This window comes from Struthio camelus, chromosome 2 (assembly GCF_040807025.1).
Source record: "Struthio camelus isolate bStrCam1 chromosome 2, bStrCam1.hap1, whole genome shotgun sequence".
Lineage (NCBI taxonomy): Eukaryota > Metazoa > Chordata > Aves > Struthioniformes > Struthionidae > Struthio > Struthio camelus.
The window spans coordinates 132,345,503-132,369,003 of record NC_090943.1 but is presented as its reverse complement, the minus strand read 5'-3'; the positions used below and the strand labels follow the sequence as shown (position 1 = coordinate 132,369,003).

Sequence of the window (23,501 nt, the reverse complement as noted above, 5' to 3'; positions counted from 1 at the left end):
AAGAACTCTATAGTGAGTGATATTGCAATACAGGGACTTTCAATGAATGTACGAGTAAAATCAAGAACATAAGGAGAATTAAGTGAAGAAGATACATCTGCATTTAAAATATATGCATCTGATATTTCACTGCCTGATACTGCTTTTTGTCTTGAAAACCCATCATGCTTTTATACAGTTTCTGCCAAAAATTGCTCTTCTATATCAAATTACCCAGAGGTTTGTTAGTTACAACATAGTGTTGAGTAAAAGGAATGGGTTTTCCTAAATACGTTTATGAGAATATATCGAGGCTCTGAATAATATCACAAAATGTAAAAAAGTAGGGCTTCTGCATTAAAGAGAAGGACAATTTGGGGCCTTATTTTTCTTGACGTTTTCAATTTGTTCTCCATCCTTTGACAGCTGCTTCTCTAATGCTTGTGACTTAGTGAGCTGATTTGTACGTACACATGTTCTCTAGTATTCACGTATTTGGACAGAACGTGAAAGTGATTGTGGCATGGACTGAGAGATGTGACCTGTAAAAACAGCCATATGACCAATTTTCCCCAAAGATCTCTCCTCTCTTCTTCTGCCTGGAGGGGCTACCAGGACAGAACTTGAGCACTGGTAACATTTGTGTTGGATGTCTGGATACCCAGCAGCCAGATAAAGAATGGCCGTTCAGTCTAGACTGTAGATATTAAGAAGCCCCATATGTGTCTGCTAAACATGCAGCGTGAGGCTGCTACTTCTAGGAAGAATGGTATGTCATACATATGTGCTGTATTGTTGTTCAGTGTCAAGATCGGGTCACTTGAGGCAGAAGTGTCACTGAAAGTCCTTGTTAGTGGGACTTCTCCCTGTGACTGAGAGCATTTACTTTTTGCTGCAGCTGTTCTTTCCTAGAGAAACTCAGCTGTTGGTCTCGTCTTTCTGATGCGTAAATGCAGTGATGAAGAAACTGAGAGTTTAATGTACCTTTAACAAAAAACATGATTACTCCGAGTAGCCCTGGCAGGGAATCTGCATTTCCAAGGCATAGAACAACACACTTGGCCTACATGTTCCCATAGGAGCACTCTCCTGTGTAATCATTCAGCTTTACCTGTTTTTCTTTAATTCTTTATGACATTTCTTTTAGAGGTGATGCTGCTGCTTGTGGCACTATACTTGCTTGTGTAGTAGCATTGATCTGTAATAAATGTGCTTTAATCCAGTGTTTTCTTTTTAGCTTCTGTGAAGAATTTCTCTGATCAGGTGCTGCGCTCTCTTTTTTTTTGGCCATGTTACGCATACTCTGATGTTTGTGAAATGATGCAGTCCATTATAGCTGTTCAGCTATTCTGTCTCTTTCCATTGGTTTGGTTTTCATGTTCGCCACACTGAGTGTGGTTCCATGTAGTGTTGTAGATGCTGGTTTTGATCTCCGCTATCCTCTGCTCCAGGACTCTCTTCTTGTAGTATATGGATCTTTTTGTTCATATCTGGAGTGCTGGAAAACTATCAGCTCACGGTGAATGTCATTCAGTATTGAGAAGCCTCCTTTACTTGCAAAGTTCTTATATTTCATCAAGAGATAATACTGCATCTTTCTGTACTTCCCTGGGTGGCCTGTGGTAGTTTTATGTGGATTGGCTCATTTGTTTGAGGGAAGGGGTTGGAGTATGTTTGCTGCAAACCAGTCTCTTAGGTATTAGTTTAATCCCTCCAAACTGAAAGACTGTCTCTCTAATCTGAAGAAATTTTGCAGTTGATCTAGAGTACAAAAAGAAAGTGATGGGGGGGGAAAAAAAACATTTCTCCCTGCAGCGCATGTAAAACTAAACTATTGTTCAGACTTCTCTAATAAGCCCTGACAGGCAACTGTGAAAATGAGTTAAATGAAAGCTATTAATATGCATACATAAATTAAGTGTTACAAAACCAGCTTTGGTAAAGAGCAGTTACCTGGTGACACCGTTGCTTGCACATGCACCGTGCAGTTCACATCTTGTGCAACTGTATTTTTTTCTACAGTTTTAACTCTCAGACTTTCAGCTAAATTACATGTGTGCCTTTGATAGTCCGTAGGTTTTTGTAGTAATCTCATGTATCCAGGGAGTCTGTCAGAGGCCTGTCTTCCCCAGTACATGAGTCTTAGGTGACATGTTAAGCAGAGGTGAACACCTGGTTCCAGCTGGCCCCTTCCCAAGCCTCTTAAGTCCGTTTCCTAAGCAGGCAATGAGAAGCAGAGATTGCGGTATGGGTTTGGATTAATTAGATATATCCAAACAAGAGGCTGGGAAGCAGAACGAGTGTGATTGATAAGCACAGAGCAGGAAATGATAGAAAAGGGCAGATGCGTATCTGTCTTTGTGGCTGCCGGAATCCGGGGCGTTACATAGTATTTGCCCTGAGTTGCTATATCTCCCTTGTTGTGAGGCCTGTCCATTACTGCTTGCAGCTTTCTTAAGGGTTATATCCTCAGGCTGCTCATATACTATGCAGCTGGATACAATGTATTCAGAGTGGCCTTACAGTAAAAAATGGGCTAAAGTTATTTGGCAAGTGAAAGTTTAACTACAGTGGTGCTCGGTTGTTTTCCAATGGAAGTTTAAGTTTAGGGCTTTATAGACTAAAGGCGAATAATAATTAACAAGGATCACCTTACATCTGTTGCAGTGTCACATTAGTACCATTTGGGAGGTTTTAAATAGACATATTTTGTTTAATTGGAGTTGCTGATATGCAAGATAACATCGCAGGAGAGTTTTGATTGCAGAGATCTTTTCATCTTAATGTCCAGACTTGGTGACTCTTAACGTCTGTTCTGGGGCAAGGAGGTTGTGTTATCCCTGACCATGAAGAGTAGGATAGAAAACTTGGTATTGAAAATGATACGGTAAGATTTTCTTTTGAAGATACAATAACTTAAACTGAAAGCTGTCATGGCAGTGTTTGAAGCTGAAAGTGAGAAAATTATTTTGAGGTGTTAGTCAATTGACCCACAGCGTTTAAACGGTAACTAAAAATATTGGACTGTACTCGTCAAGTGGTTTGCACTGTGCTTGTCGTGTGAATGTTTGAATATGTATTTAAGTACCACATACAGAATATACATGTGAACCGTGTTCACTAACAAAGCTCCTGGCTATGTTTAAACAAGTCTTCTGCATTCTTACTGTCTTTGTCTTACAGTGTTTTTTCTATTGTGTTTTGGCCCGTTTAGTTCTCTTGATATTATAAAATTAGATGTGTGATATTTGGTCAGTGACAACGTTCTGTTGATACTAGTTTAAACACATTTTCAATAGTTTCTCCTTTACGGCTATTATATTATTTTTACACCATTTCCACTGTATTTGCAGTATTTGCTATTACTTTCTGCTCTTACTGGGCTTGGTGAATCATGTTGGAGGTAATGTGTATATCTGTGATGTCTTATGTTTCAGGTGGCTTGATTGGTCCTTCATGGCTCTTCCCCATTTTTTACTTTTTTTCCTCTCCCCCCAGGCAGTCACTGGTATTCTTCAACGAAGACCTGAAATAAGTGGGAAGACAGTATAGTAAATAGATTTGTAACATTCTTTAGAAGCTAAGTACTGCGAAGCAGCTAGTGGCAGCTAGAGTCTTTGTGTATATTACTTGCCTAGGAAACATAAATGGGGAATGCAAGGGAGTTCCCATGGACAAAAAGAGTCAGAATGAATGCTGACCTTGTAACTTGACTTAAAAGGCAAGTTCAGTTTTGTGTGTTTCTAGATCTACTGTCCAATTAACTACCAAGTGTCCCAAGCAAACTGACATGAGAATATTAGCCTTAAAAAGCTTGTCAAGCAAACCTGTAAATTAGGATTTCTTTAAATTTAAAAACCTTTGACAGTGTTTTGTATGGTGTGATGCAAAAGACAGATGAACGTGCTGAGTAATTCTCTTGGGCAAATTAAGGATACATACCAGGTCACTGCTCTGTGACTATTTAGACCTAGTACAGATCCAGAGTAGTGAGATGAACTACACAAAATTAAATGGTTGACAGCCCTGTCAACCTCTTCAGGGAGTTGTTAACTGCAGTGAAGGACAAATAGCTTCTTTTTATTCAAAGGTTTAAGGTTCGGGTTTAAGGTTAAGACTGTGTGGTCAGGTAGACAGAATTAAATTCTCTCTAGGCCAGGGTCTTCCCAGCTTTCCTTGGCTGAGGCCCCTCTACTTTAGGTCAGTCCAATTCAACTAATCTGCTGACAAGTGAATAATTAACCGAAAACTATTGACCAGCTAGAGGATGAACACTGCCAAACAACTTTTAAGTAAAATAACTGTTGAATACAGATTACCTGATTAAATTATTTGCTAACAAGTTATTTTAACCAACTGAAGTGCAGAAGCCTAGGGGTTCTAGAGGTCAGAACTAGAAGTGCTAGTATGGTTTGTTTAAAAACTCTCTATGAATGTATGGTACATATCTTGCCACATTTGAACAAGCAGAAGATGACTGTTGCTACGATGCAGAGTCTCTGTGTACAGCAGTGCCTGTCCAAAAATATGAAACATCAAAATTGGAAAAGGGCAGGTTAAGATGGGAAAATTGCTCATTTCTTCCTGTTGAGGGCTCTCCTAAAATGAAAGATTGTGATCCAGATGAGTTGACTTGTAGCTTGTGTGTACACAGTTACAACATGCTAATGAAAACACGTATTTTAGACAATGCCAGTCTGTTTCTCTGGTTTCTTTTTGGAGAGTTCTTGGATGGCTGTCAGTGTCTGACACATCAGTGTAGTGTTATGTAGGAATACTTGCAGCAGGAGCATTCAGAAACAGGATCTCCTGAATTGCTGTTTGCTAGATACTTGCCAATACCTGTGACTCTCTTTAAATGAAGATCGTCATGTCTCGTCAGGCCTAAATATAGCTCTTGTGAAAACATGCGTGTAGAATGTGGGGCTTTTCCATAATCAATAGAACAATTTTCTGATGAAAACTTGTGTTTTGCTGGGCACTTAGATGTTTCACCTGAGCGGTTCCAGAACTCGTGTTGTATCATTTAAGTCAGTGGAACTGACTGACCTGTTTTCACACTTGTCCATTATTTACACTGCAGTTGAAATCCAGAGAATTATTAATCATTTCAGGTATTTAGATGGAGGAAACTAAAATATCACGTTTTTTTGCCTCATGCAAAAAACTCATGCCTCAGTATTACCCTTTGCAGTAGATATCCTTTGCCTCTTAAGCTTTGTCTGAACAATGAACGATCTGTGTTGGTTTAGAGACTATGTGCAGATACTCGATAACCACAAAGTTTAAACATAACAGATGCAGCATAAACTGAATGCACGCTGTCTGCTGCCTGTCCTGCCCTTCTAGATCTAGGGAGTAAAATAAACTGGAAGTGATGTTGCCACTAAAAGATGCTTTTCCTGGAATTTCTGTTTTTATAACTTTCTTATGGCCTGAATCTGCTCAGAAAAGCTTACCGAGTTACTTTGTTTTGCGAGCTCCGGTTGAATTTTAGCTAACTTATCCTCTAATTTCCGAGGGCCTGGAAGCGACGTTCCCTGACAGTGCTAGATAGTATAATAACCTGACTCATTTTCCTGCGTTACCCTCCTGCGTGTACAGCAGGACGGGCCGAGCTTCCACTGCAGCACCTGGTGTAACGACGACCTTGCCGATGAATTGTAGGCACCCCTAAACGCATGGAAGAGTTAACCTAGAATTCCTCTTCACGTGTTTTGTGCACGATTTTCTTTTTTTTAATTATTTTATTTATTTATTTATTTATTCCAACAGGGTGGCAGCCTTGCCGTTGATCTTTCCAGCGCTCCTCGGGGGCTCCGCCTAGCAGAGCGGGCAGCGTGCCGGCGGCCGCGGGAGGTAGGAGGCAGCAGCCCGCGGGGCTCCGGGGCCGCCACCTACAGCCGGCGGCGGGGAGGGCGGGAACGGCTCGAGGTCTGGGGAAGAGCTTGCAAATAACTCGTGAATAAAAAAATCCGGGTGTTGGGGCGGGGGGGGAGTATCCGTGCTGGAAACCGCGTCTCCCACGCCCGCGGCTGTAGGCCGGGGGCACCGCCGGGCCGGGCCGGCGCGGTGCGGTGCGGTGCGGTGCGGGTCGCGCTCGGGCCGGGCCCGCCCGGCCGCCCACCTGCGGCGGTGCCGCGGCCGGCGGCGGAGGGCTGCGCGGGCAGCCGCGCCCGGGCGGAGCCTGGCGCCGCGGGGGCGGCCCCTGCCGGCCGCTCCGGGCGGGCCGCGGCCCCCCGCCTCCCTCCGCTCGCAGCCTTTCCCCGCTCTTCCCCGCCTTCAGTTTTCGCTCCGGAGGAAATTTGTCGGGGTTAATTTTTTTTTTTTTTTTGCCCCCTCCCTCTCGGCGTTTTCGCCCACTATCCGCCCCCCTCTGCGGGGAGCGCAGCGAGGGCCGCAGGTGCGGGGTGTGCGCGGGCGGAGGGGGCCGCGCCGCCTCCGCCGCCGCTCTCCTCGCCCGGGTGGATGCGCCGCGCTGCTCTCCGCGGGCGGGTGCGCGGGACTGCTGAGGGCCGCGCGGCGGAGGGGAGCCGCCGCCGCCGCCGCCGCGCGCGGGTCTCGGCGGCAGCGCGGTGCGGGCGGCGGGGGCTGCTCGCGGGAGGAGCTGCGCAGCTTGCTCGCGTAGCGCTGCGGGGCTGGCAGGGCGGAGTGAATTCCAGAAAACCCGAACTCGCTCAAAATCCGGGAACTCAGAAATAGTTGTCGAGGCGAAGGTGAGCAGCTTGGTTTCCTTTCTTACCTAGGTGACGGGCAAGCAAATTTCGCGATCTCGCTTACCCAGTAGATAGTTGCGGGGCCGTTGCACTTCCTACGCTTTTTTGCTCGCCCCCCTACGAGGGGTATGCCGGAGTGCTTTATCTTTGCAAGATTCGTTTCCTGCACACACAAATTTACAGCCAAAAGAATAGTTGTAGTTTGGAAAAGCGCAGGCAGCCTGAAGGAGAATGCCGTCAAGGTCTCGTCCTAACGACTGAGGCTTATAGACATTACTGTATTGCAGGGATTCAGGTATCCTTGAGGAATTTAGTTGAGTGAATGTTAATAAAAAGACGATCAAGTATCAAGACTAAAGGTGTTTTGACAGCTCATCTTTTGTGTAAGATTTCTGTAAGTTTTTCTCCTTTAAAAGCTCTAAAGGGTATAGCTCTGTCCTAGATGTGCAGTAACTTTGCACTATGTAATATATATGTTTCATTCCTCTCTATATTTAAGATATATTTTACTGCCTGTGCTGCATTTTATTTCAGTACAGTACTGCAATTTGAATGCCGTTATGGTTCTCACAGTTATTGTGGCACTGAGGAATTCTGCAGGTATCACTTGCTGCAGTATCCTTGTAGCTAAGAATCTTTTATAATTCCTTTCAAACGTATATTTAGTAAGCTTATAGACTCATACAGGCATGAGTATGGATTTTTAAAGGCTACTGTTATTCCATTTTGATTCTTTTAATATTAAAAACCCTGACTTCCTAATGGCTGCTCTAGTGTTCTGTTTCACTCTGAGTATCTAAATATATTTTTGACTCTCTCTCTTTTTTTTTTTTTTTTTTGTATGTGTTCACCTGAACGTCAGTCTCTTCAATGACGGTAACGTGCTAATTAAAAATAAGGAAGGTTGCGGGGGAAGAAGGAATGTTTTTCCTGAAGTCTTTAAGATGCTTTTAGCTCTTGGCAAGCATATTTACAAGTTTTTTGTTAATATTGTCCATGTTAGTCTCCATATGTGTAGTATTTCTAATAACTAAATATAGAAAACTGACCTCTTTGTTTCTTAAAGCTATCGTGACATACTTGATTAGATCAGAAATTTGGCACATTTAAGTTGCATGCAGTAACTAGTGAAGAGTACTAGTCATTTCATTGACTTGACACTTTAAAGCCGAAAAAGTCATCGTTTGTATGATTATGGTGAATTGTGTTGTTTGCAACTGTTTTCCAGCCTTAATTTGCACCTTTGACTGTAAATTGCAGCCTTGCCACATCTGACGTTATTGGACCGAATTGTGTTCTACATCATGCATAAGCAAATGTTTTTTATGTCCTTATATTTGTAGAATTGTAATACCCTATTTTTCTCTGTGCAGCAAGATTGAAATATGTGAGAGATCCAGACTCTTACCTGTAGGAGTTTTAATCTGTCCTTGCAAAATGGATATAAATACATTAATGCAACTACAGTTAGTAACATGAGGAATCAAGTTGTGGTGAACTGGGCATGCAACGTGGGTATTGCTAAAGGCTCATTTCTTATGTGCCTTTTAGTCAGATATAAAATAGTTACCTTTTCACTGTCCAATAGTTTTAATTGTTCTGCAGGGTAGTCACGAGCTCTGAGCACAGACTTCAACAATATGTTTTCTGGATTGAGAGTTGTAGCTTTGATTTACATTTATTTATTTATTGCAATCCTGAGATATTGCATCGGGCAGATTTTACCTTTTGTCCAATTACAGCACGTCAAATCCAATAACTTTCTCCATGTTCCAAGCACTAGTGATAACATCTGTCTCAAACAGATCCAAAATTTCCCTTTTTTATGTAGTGAAATAGGGAGAACAGTTGGTGACTTTTGTCCAAGGTTGTGTTTAAAAAAAAAAAAAAAAACCAACCAAACAAAAAACCCCAAGCAGTACATCTGGAGTTGAAATTTGGGGTTCTCCAGCTTAATCTCCCTCAAGAGGGGCAAAATGAGGCTAGAATTATCTGCTGTATATTTACTGAAGCCTGACGACGCCCTCTTACGTAGAACTGAATATGCTGCAAGTGACTGAGTAAGACCTCTTGGAAGTAGCCCAAGGTGCTGTTGCTACAACTTTTGATCTGTGCTATCCATAGGCATCTATGTTTAACTGTAATTGGACCTGCTGTGTAGGAAGACTGAGGAAGCAAGCCAAAAATTTGCACAGGTAGCGTGTGCGATGCTAACTTAATTTTTATTTGACATGCCATTTATATAAGTTACACCACTTGAGGCACATAGTGACCTTTCCAGGTATTGTGAAGCCAGGCTAAGGATGAAATTATTATGGATTTGTGTTCAGGATTAAAAGACAACCATCTTTATTGAGAATATTATTTGCTTTGAAGGCCCATTTTGTTTTTCAGGGTTTGCTTACTACAACAAAGAATCTGTATTCAATCATCTAATAAACATGAGTGCAAATAGGTCCAGTCCAAACCATGAATGTTGTTATATTCCGGTTACAGTAACTTACTGGAGCTAATTTAGGCAGGTGGAGCAGGGAAAAGAGGTTCTTCAGTACATTAGGATTGTGAGAAGTAAATGTTTGTCTGGCTTCTCCAAAGTAAATTTGATGTAGTAGAGACAAGGGGAGTTACTTGCTTCTTTCCCTTGTTTCAGTTTTCACTGTTATCAGCTGTCCCCTTCTACAGGTAGAAGGAATGAGACTAGTTGAATTGGACTCTGCCCAAGTTGTTGCTGTGTGCTCTCCTTTCTCTTCAGCTGTAATACTTCTAGAGATCTACACTGTGTTAGCTAGTGTTCTTGTATTAAAATCGTAGGTATATGGTGTATAAAAGGGTGGCCTATGTGAAACCTGATTTCTTTAGAACCCAGTTGCTCAACAGCTTTTGGTCAGCTGTGTCTGCTTACGGATGGATTAGCAGTCCCTGGCTCTCCTCAACCTGTATTTCCATTGCCTTGGATTCTGAATATCCCGTTTCCTGTGTGTCAACTGCCTGTCTGCTAACAAGTGAGTGGGACTCTCTCTTTCATCATACAGCAGCTGAGAACAAGTTGACTTTCTGGCCTTTTTCAGAAATTGTGCAATGTACAGTGATATGTTGAGTAATTATCAGGTATTTTTGGAGAAGGCTGAGGAAGTTATGAAAAGCATACTAAAGATGACACTTGCCCTAACGTAAGAGGGAATATAGTAATGTATAGGGCAAATAATAGTACTGTCTGTTATGTCTTGCTCTGTTTTCTACAGGTTCCTCCTGTAATCAGAATCATACTCAAGTGGAGACTTTCAGCAACTGGTTTTACTTGTGACCCAGTCCTAGAGTAGATCTTTCTAGGTGGATGATTAGTGTGTAGGGCACATGCCTGTCCTGTAGTGGTAGGAGAGTATGATCCTGCTGATTCTTCAAGTATGCTTGCATGGAGACTATCTCGTCTCCTCTATTGACTGATCTTCTCTATCCTCACTTACAATACTCAAAGAATTGGAGTGAACAAGGTAGCTGATTTACATTGATGTCAGGATAATCAGAGGATTTTAAGGCAATTTGGCTCCGAACTGCAGCCACAAAGGCAGCAGGTGAGTACCTAGCTTCCTAATCTAGTTTTAAACATTCTTGGCAGGGATTAACTAGTAAGTGCCCAGAAGAAGGGTCTGTGGTTATGCGATGGTATCATCCTCAGGCCTTAATCATGAAAAAACTTTTTAAAAATTGTTTAAAATAACTTGATTAAACTTTAGAAACCTTTTGTAATGCAATTTGGGCCTAGATTACGTGGAAAGGAGTGAGAAAAGGCTGCCATGTGTCACTGCACATATTTATCCATTGCATGTAGCTTTTCTGAGACCACCTAAAGTATTTTAGTGTAGGGCTTTCAATAAATTCTTCATTTGTGGGTACTGTAAATCTGAGTATGTTTTCCTAGTGGCAGGGTTCTGTTATTATCCTGTCCTCGCCTCTCCACAGGCAAGGGTCAGCCTGAAATTTGACGTTCTTGCAGCCTCCCCCAGGAAACAATGAAAATATTGTTTACTTTTTGACAGCCACCATGGAGGGAGTGAACAGTGTAGCTGTTTGATAGCCTTGAAATTTTGCCAGAAGGATGCATGACTTCTGTTCTTTTTTTAAGATTCATTGCTGTTAGCAAGACATATGCAGCTTTCTTTAATGCTTCTTAGCCATCGAGGTCTGCAGAGGAGTATGTTTTCTGTTCTCTTTAATGTATTCATTTGTGCCTTCCTCTATTCCAGACTTGGATACTGTAGTAACTTGAAAGCTTTAACTAGTGGCAAATGTTTCCGAACAACACTACTCTCAGTGCTGCCATGTTTTACGTTACCTATGTGCTCTTTCACTACTGCTCAAGTGTGATTTAAGAGGTATTTATTTTGTAACCTGGTTTTCTAAAGTTCCTTCTCCTTTCTGCCCGTTGTGGAAGTTGAGGCCAGGGGGTTACTTGTTCTTACTTACAGAAAAAGCTATAACCAGAGGCAGAGATTTATCACCTGACAGTGTCTATTAAATTCACCTGTACTGCCCTTCTGCCAAAACCTGGCAGCTCTCAAGAAGCTGCAGTTTGCTCTTCTGAGGGTGTGGATGAAAAGGCTTCTCTGTTCTTTGTCATTTTTTCATGTAGTTACCAAAACATCAGTGGTTTTATCTACTACTAAAGCTGCAGCTGTGTTCCTGACCTACATCATGGCAAAGATTTAGGAATTAAAGCAAATGTATATCTTTTTCTAGTTAGACCTGTAGTTCAGATTAAATAAGCTCTTGAGAGCTAATATGCTAAAGGCAAACAGAAGTTGGAAGCAAGCTCTGATCCTCCGGGTCTTAATGGCAAACTGCTAATGTGTTTCTTCCAAGTCTGCAAACTCAGTGTAGTGTTGGTGACCCAGGCACAACTGGGTCAGGAGGTGCCTCAAGGGGAAAAAAAATAATCGCAGCTAGTGGTCTTCCAGGCAGCTTAAGAAAAGCAATAAGAATACTGCAGTTTCAACTTTTCAGGTGATTTGTTCATTTTCTCCCCAGTAAGACGAATACATGCATCTTGAATTAATTTGAGTGGTACTTCCTCCTTTTGTTTCCCCTATAACTTTAAACTGAAGAATGAGCTTCATTTCACATCTATTCAGTGCTGTTCTGTGGACTACGGCTTTTAAGCCATACTGCTCCTGTAGTGGTCTTTAAAACTAGGACACCAAGAATCAAAAATGAAAGGGTTGAAAGAAGTACAGCCTATATTGTGGAACGAATGCAAGCGTGGTAGGAACCTGTTACCAATGCATATCAGTCTACAAAAGGCAAAGGACATTGAATGATACTAATTAAGGAACATCTAATCCATTTTAAAGCTCCACTTGTTTTTATGTGATGAGCAGGAAGACAAATAAACACCAGGACTTGTGCTCAATTCTAGCTGTACCTGAAGTGACTGAAGATTGACATAAGCGCTTAGTAAGGTCTAAGCCCAGTAAAACACTTACTGAAAGCTGCACCCATGGACTTTTCTTTTTGTGGGCCTCCTACGATGGGGAAGAGTGAAGTTACAGTTTAGATCTTAGACTTAGTGTGTGGGAATGGGTGAAGAATGGTCTTACCCAGTTGTATACAAGCATGTGATTAAAATGGGAACTGTGGTTTATTGTAATAAGGCTTCTGACAGTGGCTTACCAAAGTAAAAGAAAACCCCCTTCAAAGCTCTAGGTCTGTGCAACTGGTTTAGATGAACTGTATTATAGTCAAATAAAAGGAAAAAAATGGCCCGACCCTATGATTCCCTAATCGGCGAAGCAGGGAAGAATCAAATTAAGGCAGATGCAGGCATAACTAAAAGTAATTGAATATGTTGCAGTATGGCTGTTTTGTCACTTAGCTGTGATTACGGTGGTTTCAAACACACCTTTTTATTTACGGTCCATAAAAAGACCATGTAGGTCTTTTTTAACAATGCATAATTTAAAATTAAGTGGGAGGAATAACAACATAAAGTTTGAATCAGGGAGATGATCTGGCTTTTGAGAAGAGGAAAAATAATCGACTGACTAAGAGTAGTTGGGTATCAAGAACAAATCTTTTCACTGGATTCCAGGGGCTTTGGCCGCCTTGCCAACACAAATATGGGTGTCTCTGTAATAGCAGAATTACATCAGATTAGTTTGTGCTTTTTGGAAATTTATGGTATGAAATACGCAGTTCACTTTTATACTTCCCTATTTTAAGAAAATAGGAGTCAAATGTTGAACTGGGCGCTCCTTTTTCCTCTGGGTGTTTTTAAGAAACATGAGGTCTCCTCTCTTTTTAAAAAGTTTTCTCATGTTTATAAATTGGTCAACTACATAGCGTGCTAAAATCTGAGCTGCGTTCGCTAAAAGACTTCAAATGGCGATGCAGGCTTGAACAGGATTTTTTAGGTATGTAGCATGAATTTCTGGTGCTCTTAGGCAGTTCTGAAGTTCCTTGTATTTGCAGCGTGGTCCAGTGAGACGTTCGGTTTACGTGCTCAAGGCAGGTTTGCAGAATACTGTCCCTCAGAGAGTGAAAGGACATGTAGTTAGTACAGAGTTCTCTCTGCCGTTCTGATGGCTTCATCCTCTTTCCTGGCTTTCGCCCTCCTTCTCCTGTTCTCGCAAGTTCCACGGGGAAGCTGACTGGCCTACTGGAGGGAACGGGCGACCTTCCTGTGCGCTGCGCTCTCAAACGCAAAGCATGCCAAGGGGTGGCAGCGGAGAGTGTGGGCACAGGCCCTCTGTCAGCTACAGCAATCATCAGCGTTGCTCTAAAAATAGATTGTAAGTGTTCGGACAAACACGTGACGCTACCTGTGTCCCTCTCTAAAATTCACATGAAGGTTTTTTTTTTTCTCATGTCTTCTTTCATCTCTGATGTCATGATTAAATACGCTCAGCATGTTCTGACAAATCTGAAATGCCCTCTAGGACAGACTCATGCAATTGAAAAACCTTTGCTTTTAAAATAAACTGTTCTGAATGTACATGTTAGTAGCTTTTCTCAGATACCCAGATGTTGTCAGCTTTTCTCAGATACCCAGATGTTGTCTTTAATTGTTGCTCAATGCTTCATGCTTCAGTGTATTCTCTGTAGCGGACCTCAAATCTGTTTCCAATATGTCTACACAACACAATGCTTTTTGGGTGCGCTTGTGTCCTCAGAGAACTTCAGTGGTTTTAGAGAAAGGACAGAGGATCACACGCATGAAATACTTTGCAAGGCCATGACATTTATAACTGTATATATGCATAGTACACTGCATTTCCTGTCAGGAAAGGTTCTCGTCTTGCAGGTTTTAGCACCGTGAGTTAAGTATTGTTGTACTTAATTTTCCTTTTATGTTCATTTTAAGATTACATGATGGAATTAACGTTTTTTCAAGAAAAGTTGCACATATTGGATCAGTACCGTTGAAGCTGTCGTCTGTTTGTGGCACCCTAAGCAAGGTCTTGTGACAAATTTGTCAGAAGAATACATAAAATGGATCTCAAAGAAAGCTGCCCAAGTGTTAGCATTCCCAGCTCTGATGAGCACAGGGAGAAGAAAAAAAGATTTACTGTAAGTATATAAGACTATAAGCATTGTAAGCATTAATAGCCTATGCATTTCCTTGAAATGTTACTTGATTTTGCTAGTAAGCTTACTAATATTTTCTACAGGTTATCGAAATTCATTCTCTTGGTCTTGTGAATACTTGCCATAGTACACACCAGGCTTTGCAATATGAGAAGCTGTGAATGTTTTACAGCATTTACCTGTATTTTCTTCAGGAAGCATTTGACTTTACAAATTTCTGATACTTTTTCCTCCAAATCCTAACATTTTCTCATATTAGGTACGTCAGCATCTTAAATGTGTGGATAACATACTGGTAAAAAAGCAGATTAGAATTTGGAATCCTACTTGTTTTTACATGACAAGTCTTGTAAAGGAATAGCGTGTATATTTTAAAAGGCCAAGGCAGTTTTCTCGTAGTTATCTTACGCTTTTGTTATTTTTGTGTAAAAAGATCTTAACAGATCACCTTTTTGAAAGACCTTTTTTTCCCCCTCTTCCTTCCCATTTTCTGATTCTAATACCTGTGAGGTTTTGTTTGTTCGTTTGTTTTCTTCTCTTGTTCCCGTTTCCACTCCTGTTGTCCTCCTCCCTCTCTTCCTTTTTTGACCAGCCTGTTTGACTTGCTTTCTGGAAGCCAAGTCTTTACTCCCATTCTATGGGGAAACTCTTTGCTTTGCAGACTGAAAAACATAGTAGTACGGGGTAGATTTTGTTTTGCTTGTATGTCTACTAGGATATAAAGACATCATAATATTTCCTTTAAAAAGTTTGATCTGTTTCATTGCTCTTGTGCAACTTCCTCCAAGCTTGTTCTATTTTTACTTTTTTTGTGTGTGTGAATTAGTCACTCTTCAAAAGTGGAATGTAAGCACCCTTTGACTCAGTTGCTGCCTGAAGACTATTACAAAACAAAAATGTACTTTTGAGTTATTTATCTGTCTTTCCTCCTCCCCTCTCAAGACTGCAATTTGATTAGCCTAAATAGTCGAGTCCATCAAGATGTAATATGGGGCAGGAGTATGCTGGTAAAGGGAATAAGCAAAAGAGAATTTACTTAATATTTTAACTTGCTGTATGTGTGTGAAACTCGGAGTAAGCGAGCAGGAAAAAACTTCATAGAAGTCTGAACTTCTTTAGCAGAACAGGTTTGTTTTACTGTCTCAGTGCTGGCAGTCTCACTGTTACAATGTGCCGGTCTGGTACATCTGTGGCAGGTGGTAGTATTCCGATTTCTGGGTCGTTTTAACTGAAGAAGATCTGTATGACAACTTTTGCAGCTCAGAGGCGCTTTCTCTGGGCATGCCTTCTAGAAAGCTGTACCAGCAATGGTAGGAACCTTCAGAATTTGGGGAGAGAGAAAGAAAGAGGGAACCCAGCCCAGCCTGTCCTGGCCTCACCTGCTTGTTGCGTCAAGGAATAGTTAGCAGCTTGACAAGAACTATTTTTCACAACCAAACTTTTGAGTTTTATCATGTATATTTTAGGATTTAATAACAGAAGTGAGGGTTGTTGCTAAACGTTGTGGTAGGACCTGTGAATACTAGAGTGCGTCTGTCAGTGGCTTTTACTTTTCAGCAGAAGCACAGAAGAGAGAATGGCTGGAGCCCATCAGTACCGCTTTGGGGAGGCGGGTGGACAATGACAGCAGACGGACTCTCAGTTCTTAACAGGTCTACAGTAGGCATAACTGTCGATTTCTGATGGCGATATTGATGCCATTTCCATAAAGAGCATTAAAAGCGTTAGAGTGAAAGAAAAGGTTAAAGGGACATAGGCTAGGAGAGACTTCAGGTGACCATTTTATATAGTCTTTACCTTAATATCATTTACATTATTTATCACTACTACTTATGTTATGAGGCTATTCTAGAATCTTACTGGTCTGAATAGAAACTATAAATGAATAGTATCAAAACAAAGATGAGTGTATGCCACCCAGCTTTTAATAGCTCTTCTTTCTTCCTCATGTTTACCCTGGGGAAACATTTTGAAAAAGTGATCGTGTCCCTGTACAGTCCTCATTCTGGTAGAGTAAATTCATGGTAACCTGCCTGTTTATTATATCCGCTCTGGTTCACTGTGCTGTCTTTTTCTGAATGTTCAACGTTCACTTTCTTCTTGAAAATAGGCAAAACAGTTGTTTTGGACCATATCTTGGCTATGTTAATTGCTGTTCTGTCCTTGCTGTGTAGCTACTGCAGTTTCTCTTGCCTGGTTTTATCAAATAGCTTTGTTTTGGATTTCTTGTTCTTATCCCTACGCTGTTTGATGTCTGAGGATAAATTTTCTATTCTAAATTGTTCTCTTGTCTCCCCCGCACACCCCAATCAGTTAGAAACTCCTTGTGAAATTTCTTTCAACGGTTCTATTCCTCCCGTTAGATCTGGAACCTTTGCCTCAAATGTTTTACATTTGTGACCTAGAATACCAAGCCCCTACTGCATGGAAATTACGGAGTTTTTTGATTTTTGTTGACACTTGCTAAATAGTTCCGTAGTTTCTCAATGCTTGCTCTCTCTTGAAATTGAAAAACATTCAGCCTACCTTTTTGCTTACCTTTCCATTTGAATATTTAATCCAGGAGTGTGAGTAACCAGAAGAGAGTTGAAGCCTTTTTTGTTTCAGTGACTTCTTTCATGAAGAAATCTATCACATTTAGAAATAACTGGGACCTATCCAGTCCAGATCTGGAGAGGTACTTCATCAGAATGGTGATGTTTTCAGGAATTCTGTTTTTACCCCTCAAAGCATTACATTATTTAACCACAGATTATTAGTTGTGGGTGCATCTTCTCTATTCTCTAGGAGTTTTCTAAGACTAGTTTTGGTTTAGGTGTCATTGGATTTGAATAGTTTGTTAGGCTAGTGGGGTGTTTTGTTTGTTTTTCTTGGCTATCTAGAAATGAGCATTGCAACTATCTCTAAATTATTATGTAGGTGTAGCTGATAGTAATAATACAGCCAAAAGATTTGCTAAGTTTGGGGATTTTGTCAAATCCTTTGTAGATGTTATATGCGTTCTTACTGTTCACTGCTTTGCCAGCTGTTGAACTTGTAGATTCTTCTTTGTGGGTGTGCAAGAGCTTGGGTACTGGTGTGAACTGGATGCCCTCTTGCAATCCCTCTGCCTTTATGCACTATCATGTCAAAATATTATCTGTCTACCTATTGTTATGGCAGCTGCTCTCAGAGCAAAGCAGTTTTAATTTTGAGGTTGTTGGGGGATAGGAGGAGGGATATCATCTTGTATCTTAGGTTACCCTGGCCCTGTCTGTTCCGCAGTCTGTGCATCTTGTCTCACTAATTTAAGACCGTGTCCATGGCCTGCTCCTTAAGCTTGTTGGCGTTGTAGTTATGGGGAGTGATAAGCTTTTGTGTTTGAGCATTGTTTGCAGGACTTGACTGATGTACAAGGTGCTTGGTTCAGGAGGGCGGTACTTCAGTCTCTCTTTGCAGCTGAAGCTTTTCCTGTGTACAGACTTTAGGTAGGCTCTAGAAGGCACATAGCTTATGTGTTTCTGCTAACACACGCTTAGCAATATAAAGGAAAACCAATTTTCTAAGCCGAGTCTTATCGGCGTCCTACTGCGAGCTTCCATCCAGCCATCCAGCCTCCTCATCCAGTCTTCTCCAGACTGAGAGCAAGTATTTGAGCAGTTAGCATAGCATGAATGCAAATCTCGGGCTAAGGAACTGATGATGGTGGCTGCCACTTCCACTGAGAGGGTGGAGCTGCTGTTGCAGGACAGAAGGGAGGGGAGATTGGAGCATCAGCCCATATTTCTAGATCAGGAATTAGCAGCCTTCTGCTCCCATTTCTTTGTTGCATCTATCCTCTCCCGTGCAGGAATAGCCGGGCTCCTTTTGGAAGCACAAGAAGGTGGGGAAGGGAGATCAGCTAATTGTATACGAAAGAGGGAAGGGTCTCGCTCAGAGGCAGGAGAAGCCTTCAGGACACTCAGGTGTCAATCAGTTTTATGAGACAGGAGTCCCCAGTTTGCCTAGTTTAATATTAGAGTTCTCTTCTGTCATGGGATTTGAACTGTGCGGCAGGTTCCAACTATTTCTCCCTTGAACCCCAACTGGTGTTTTATTTAGTCGGTGCTGCCTCTCAGCCACAGCAGTGGAGATTTGGGGTTTTTGCTGTTATTATTGTTTCCCCTGCCCCGAACAACTGTGTCCAAGTCTCCAGTCGTCTGCTAGGATCCTGACTATAATATATATTCAAGATGTTGCGAGGAACTGTTCTTCTCACGCCTGCCTTCTGAATGTGCTTGTTCTCTTGTGTTTGTTTAGGGCAGTCTTCAGTGTTTAAACGCGTCACGTCCTTCAGTGGATTATCAGGTTGTTAACAAATTTTATAGCAGGACCTGGATTACTTTAGAGCAAGAAGCCGTGTCTTATTCTTGTATCAATGTCTTTGGCATATCAGGAATCTGATGGCTTTCTCCAGGCTTGTGGTATTGACTGTTATCTAATGGCTGCGCATTCCTGTTGGATATGAACCAATTTCATGACATTACGAAAGTTCATGAAATCAGCCTTGCTGGTTTTTTTTTTTTTTTTAACTTATTTATTTTTAAAGCACTGGGTTAGCAAACAAGTATTTCTGTATCTTGCAAAAAGATGGGTTCTCTTACTTTTTCTATTAATCATTTGGGTTGATCTTTACATGACTTTGTTGTAAGAAGTATGTAGTTTAGTGAATATGTTTACACAATGAGTTTAACAGTCTGCCCTTATTTTCACCCCAGGATTAAACGTGGTGGGTTTTCTTAAACTTTGCTATTGGCATTAACTTTGTCTTTGTGTTACTGCAGGTTTACAAAGTGTTGGTCTCAGTTGGCAGAAATGAATGGTTCGTCTTTAGACGGTATGCAGAGTTTGATAAACTCTACAATACGGTAAGAAAAAGGAATCATACCAGAGTAGTACAGAGTAACACTTATTTGCTATGTTTGAGTTAATTCCTTCAATGAGTAGTTTGAGTCAACATTCAACAACTGTAGGAGCCTGTTTAAAAAAAAAAAAAAATCTTGTCATTTTGTTTAAACTCTGGTTTGTTTGAATTTCGAACTCAAAATCCACTTGGTGGTGGTGGTTTTTTATTGTTGCTCAGGATTGTTGTCTAGTGAGGGAAATTTCCAGTTTCCTGGTTGTCAAAACATCTGAAATGTGTATTTGTTTGTGGTGGGAAAAATTATTCTTCAACTTATTAAGAGAAATTTACCTATCTAGTTATTTTAAGTGTTTTACTTCCAAGGACTGAAAGCAACAAAGGAACAAATCCTTATTCTTTAATATTAAGTTTGTGGAAAGTCAATCATGGCAATTGCTACCTGCCCTTTCCTAGCCAGATTTCATGGCCGTGGTCCTCTCTTTCTTTTTTTTCTTCTTTAAAATAGGCCTCTCCAGCAATTGACTGAATTTCTTTGGTTCATTGCTAGAAGAGGATTTTGCCCTTTTTACAGAGTGGGCAAGCAGAGCTAAAGCGTGCTCTCAGCTGTGGTCTGTATCAATACTTTTCTCCATTTCTTCCTGTTTAGAGCCCACTACTTCTGTTTTAGCAGAAGAAGAAATAATTCTCTGCAATCTGCAGTTAAAAAAATATATATGCTATGAGCTGCTTAATTGTGTGTCTGTACCCATTCTGTTCCCCCCCGTAAGAAACAGGCATTTCTTCCTTCTGCCTTAATGTATCTCTATGATCTATATGTGACAGCAGTATACGAATGCAAGTGCTATGAGCTTGGAGTTATCTTATAAGGTCTGAGCTGAAGTCATCCAATATACACCATGCCGTGCTTTTATATGAATCTTTGAATAGACTTGAAGGTGATGTGAAAACAAAACCATCCCCTTTTCAAGACCTCCAGAGTGCTAAACAGACATTTTGGTGATCATATTTCCTCTCTGACTTTGTCTTCCCATTAAGATTGACGTTGCTCTGCTGAAACTTGTTCAGCCCTGTTTTTTCTAATGCATGTAGAGGGAAAGGTCCTGGGGAAGCTAACCGCAGAAAGAGAGGACGTTTTGTCCAATTTCTGTTCTTCGTAGTTTGTATAGTGTAGTGTACACCAAGAAGAACTTGCATTGCTAATTGGAGGAGATATTGACATTTCTAAGGAAAGAAGAGCTGCCAGCTACTGTGTAAGAACATTTCCCTCTTAAAGAAGGTGAATGACATTGCTCTTCCTGTGAGCGCCTGAAGATGAAGTGAATTTAATCAAGACTTGGCTCATGACAAATGTTTTTGATAAATTCAGTCCTGTTATATATGACCTTAACCTGATTACCAAATGTAGTATATAATTAAATTGTCAGACGTAACATAATAATCCATAGGTTTTTCATCCGTTTACAGCTTTGACTTAAGGATTAGACCAGCAGTTGCTCCTAAAGCTGGTTTGTGTGGGGGAAAAAAAACCCCAAAGGCCTATATCCCCAGCCCATTTAAAACCTCATGCATGCTTTCCTATACAAGCAAGAAAAAGAAGAAGAAAAAAGAGGGAGAGAGAATTGAGGGAGGAAGAAAATAGAATAAACAAACAGAAATTCTAGCCAATTCTTTTAGCCTGGGGTAAGTGGGAATTCATTTTGGCAGTACTGCCAGATTTTGCCAATTTTTGGCAATACTCACTTTCTCAAGTGAGATAGCCCTTGGATTTAAAAGGTATGTGACTTGCCTAAACAAGCTGAGTACAGGTTGTTTTTTTGTTGAACGTATGAATAGAGAAGATGGCAGAGAGCAGCAGAATTACTAAGGATCAGATGTTCAAACCTCAGAAATAAGAAGCAATTATTCCTAAATACTTGGATGTCTCTGCACGATCCAACTGTATGTGTCTTATTTTCAGCTGAAGAAGCAATTTCCCACTATGAACCTGAAGATTCCAGCTAAAAGAATATTTGGAGATAATTTTGATCCTGGTAAGTTGTTATCTTTTTATTCCTTCTGTCAGTTTGTTTATGTGGCACTGGACCTATTCCAGCCTAGAAGAAGTCTTCAATCAGTTTTGCAAGCAGTCCCAAAATAATGGCTAAAGCAAAGTTTAGTCATGCTTAGTCACAAGACAGGAGTTAGGATAGGTACTCTACTGTGTGATCTTGAACAACCTGTTCCTTAGTGGCCTGGAAGCTCTCTAGCTGAGCGCAGTAGCTCCTCCCAACCCTTCCATGTTCAGGGTTGTGAGAGATGCTGAACTGGCAGGTGTAATCTCTCTGTGATAAAAGCAAAAACCAAAAACCAGGCTCTTGTAAACATAGGCCTAGTAAATTTTAACCTTGCCTTGTGCGACTTTTCCCCCTGGAAAATGAAATAACTGAAGGACTTATCTTAGAAGGCCTTTGAACTCCCTCTATCTAAATGTGCTTCCTTGTACAGTTGAGATGAAAACGGACCTCTTCCTGTTGTTGTTCCCCATATAGAAGCCACTCTGAAATGAAGGCAGTGTGAGCCAGTTAGTAGTCGTAGGTCCCAATTAAACTTGCTCTGCCCGCATCAAAATACTAACGGAAAGTCACTCTTAAAGTGCATTAAATGAACCTAAGTGGCACCACTGATGAATAAAAAAGGCAAACGGGCAGGCCAGGCCTCTGCTCTATGTATTTATACCCTTCATTCAGACCCTTCCTGTTTGTTGCTGGGAACCTCTGTGTCCTCCTCTGGCTTGCTGTGGTGCTCTGCCTTGTCTGATATCTGTGCTTGTTGTTTCACCTCCTTCTGCACCTGTTTCAAGCTTTTCATATATTCCTTTGCCTAAATACAAATGGATCCAAAGGTGCTGACCTTCTTGGGATGTATTGGTTTGGGGTTCTATCTATTAAGTATTTTCAGCCATCTTAATTTCTGGCTGTTACACCGTCATTCATCTGGATCCTTACATGAAACTTCCTTTTCATTTTATATTGAAATAATCAAGTGCAAGCATCCAGGCTTACCTTGCTCTAATGTCCTCTTCTGATGAAAGGGTAAAGGATTTCCAAAAGTCCTACGCATATTGCACCTAGAGGGACTTCTTGTTTTGTGTGGTTTCTTTCCTTTTCTCCTACCTTGGGGTTCTCAGAGCTGGCTGAAAACTTAGTAATGGCATGCAGTCCAGTCTCTTATACAGTTAAATATACAGGTGGGTGTCTTGGAGTCAGATTTAGGAAAATGTTGTTTAAATGTGAGAAATAAATTAAAAATGTATTAAAACCGTATTTGTGAAACACACAGTCGTAGTCTTCAGACTTGTTTTGAATTTCCAGGAACTGTCCTGAAATCCTTGAAGCATGAGAAACTAAACCGTTCTCAAGATTTCTCTTGCTGGGGGGCAGGGTGGAGAGGGAGCCATGATGCTCATGTAAATAGTTCTTTAGTTTAACACTTGTTTATTAGAGCTTTGATGTAATGTTTCTGCTGGCTTCTGAAATGACTTACGTATTTTAGAGATTTTGAAAAAGTATTTTTGCTTTTGTCAACTCATGCTTGTATGTGCAACTCCAGCAGACAGAATGGTTCTGTCACATTGGAGTCTGAAAGTGTAATAGAGTGAGACTGTAAAATATCCCTTTCGTGAAGTCTACCAAAAATATTATCATCTGTTACAAAATGTCACAAAATCACCTTAACGCTCTTTTGTAGTGTCACTTAGGTTATTTCAAAATTAACCGTGCTTTAAATTTAAAAACAGGGCAGAGGGAAGGAAATCATAGAATCCGGGCAGAATAAACCTAGAAAATTACAGAATACATTTTAGCTGAGGTGACGCAGGTGTTTTAGCTTCAACAACATGGATGGTTTTATAGGTCTGGAGTCACTGATTGCCTTCTACATACACTGTACTGAAATTGCTGATGTTGGTAACTCCCAAAAAAAACTTTATGCACATTTGCCTTCCTAGCTGATATCAGTAATATGAGATATTAAGTACCCCAACAAGGGTTAAGAGATTATATTCCTGAAAAAGCATTAACGTTTTAATATTTGAAATACAACTGTAAAAAAAATTTATTAATTAGCAGTAGCTTACCTATGACAGAGTCTCATTGGAATACCTTAGAAGTTAAAATACACAAGTTAATTTGCATGAGGAAAATGAATGGTTCCTGTTGATGTGAACAATGAAATGCAATATATTTCAGTTTTGCACTTTATTCCCTGTTAGATTTGTTTTTCTGTTTCAAGTCCTGCTTATTTCTTTGCATATTGCTAAAGGAAAGTTAAATGTTTTAAACTCTGGATGAGGGTGGAGATTCTTA

At 40.8% G+C, this 23,501-nt stretch overlaps 1 protein-coding gene across 11 annotated transcripts in view; it reads left to right on the top strand.

Annotated features, from left to right (window-relative positions):
• The window catches only part of SGK3 (serum/glucocorticoid regulated kinase family member 3), a 62,242-nt gene that overhangs the window by 18,383 nt on the left and 20,358 nt on the right, over window positions 1-23,501 (top strand). For 2 of the 11 annotated variants that reach the window (XM_068932584.1, XM_068932575.1), the window contains exons 2-5: window positions 5,755-5,838; window positions 14,053-14,258; window positions 19,079-19,162; window positions 21,116-21,188. In XM_068932584.1, the coding sequence (XP_068788685.1) occupies window positions 14,181-14,258; window positions 19,079-19,162; window positions 21,116-21,188 (235 nt within the window). In that variant the 5' untranslated portion in view covers window positions 5,755-5,838; window positions 14,053-14,180. Of the gene's footprint in view, window positions 1-5,754; window positions 5,839-6,575; window positions 6,696-7,557; window positions 9,698-9,937; window positions 10,268-10,939; window positions 11,069-11,144; window positions 13,481-14,052; window positions 14,259-19,078; window positions 19,163-21,115; window positions 21,189-23,501 lie in introns of those variants that run through there. The other 9 variants (XM_068932579.1, XM_068932577.1, XM_068932578.1 and 6 more) reach the window with 9 other exon arrangements.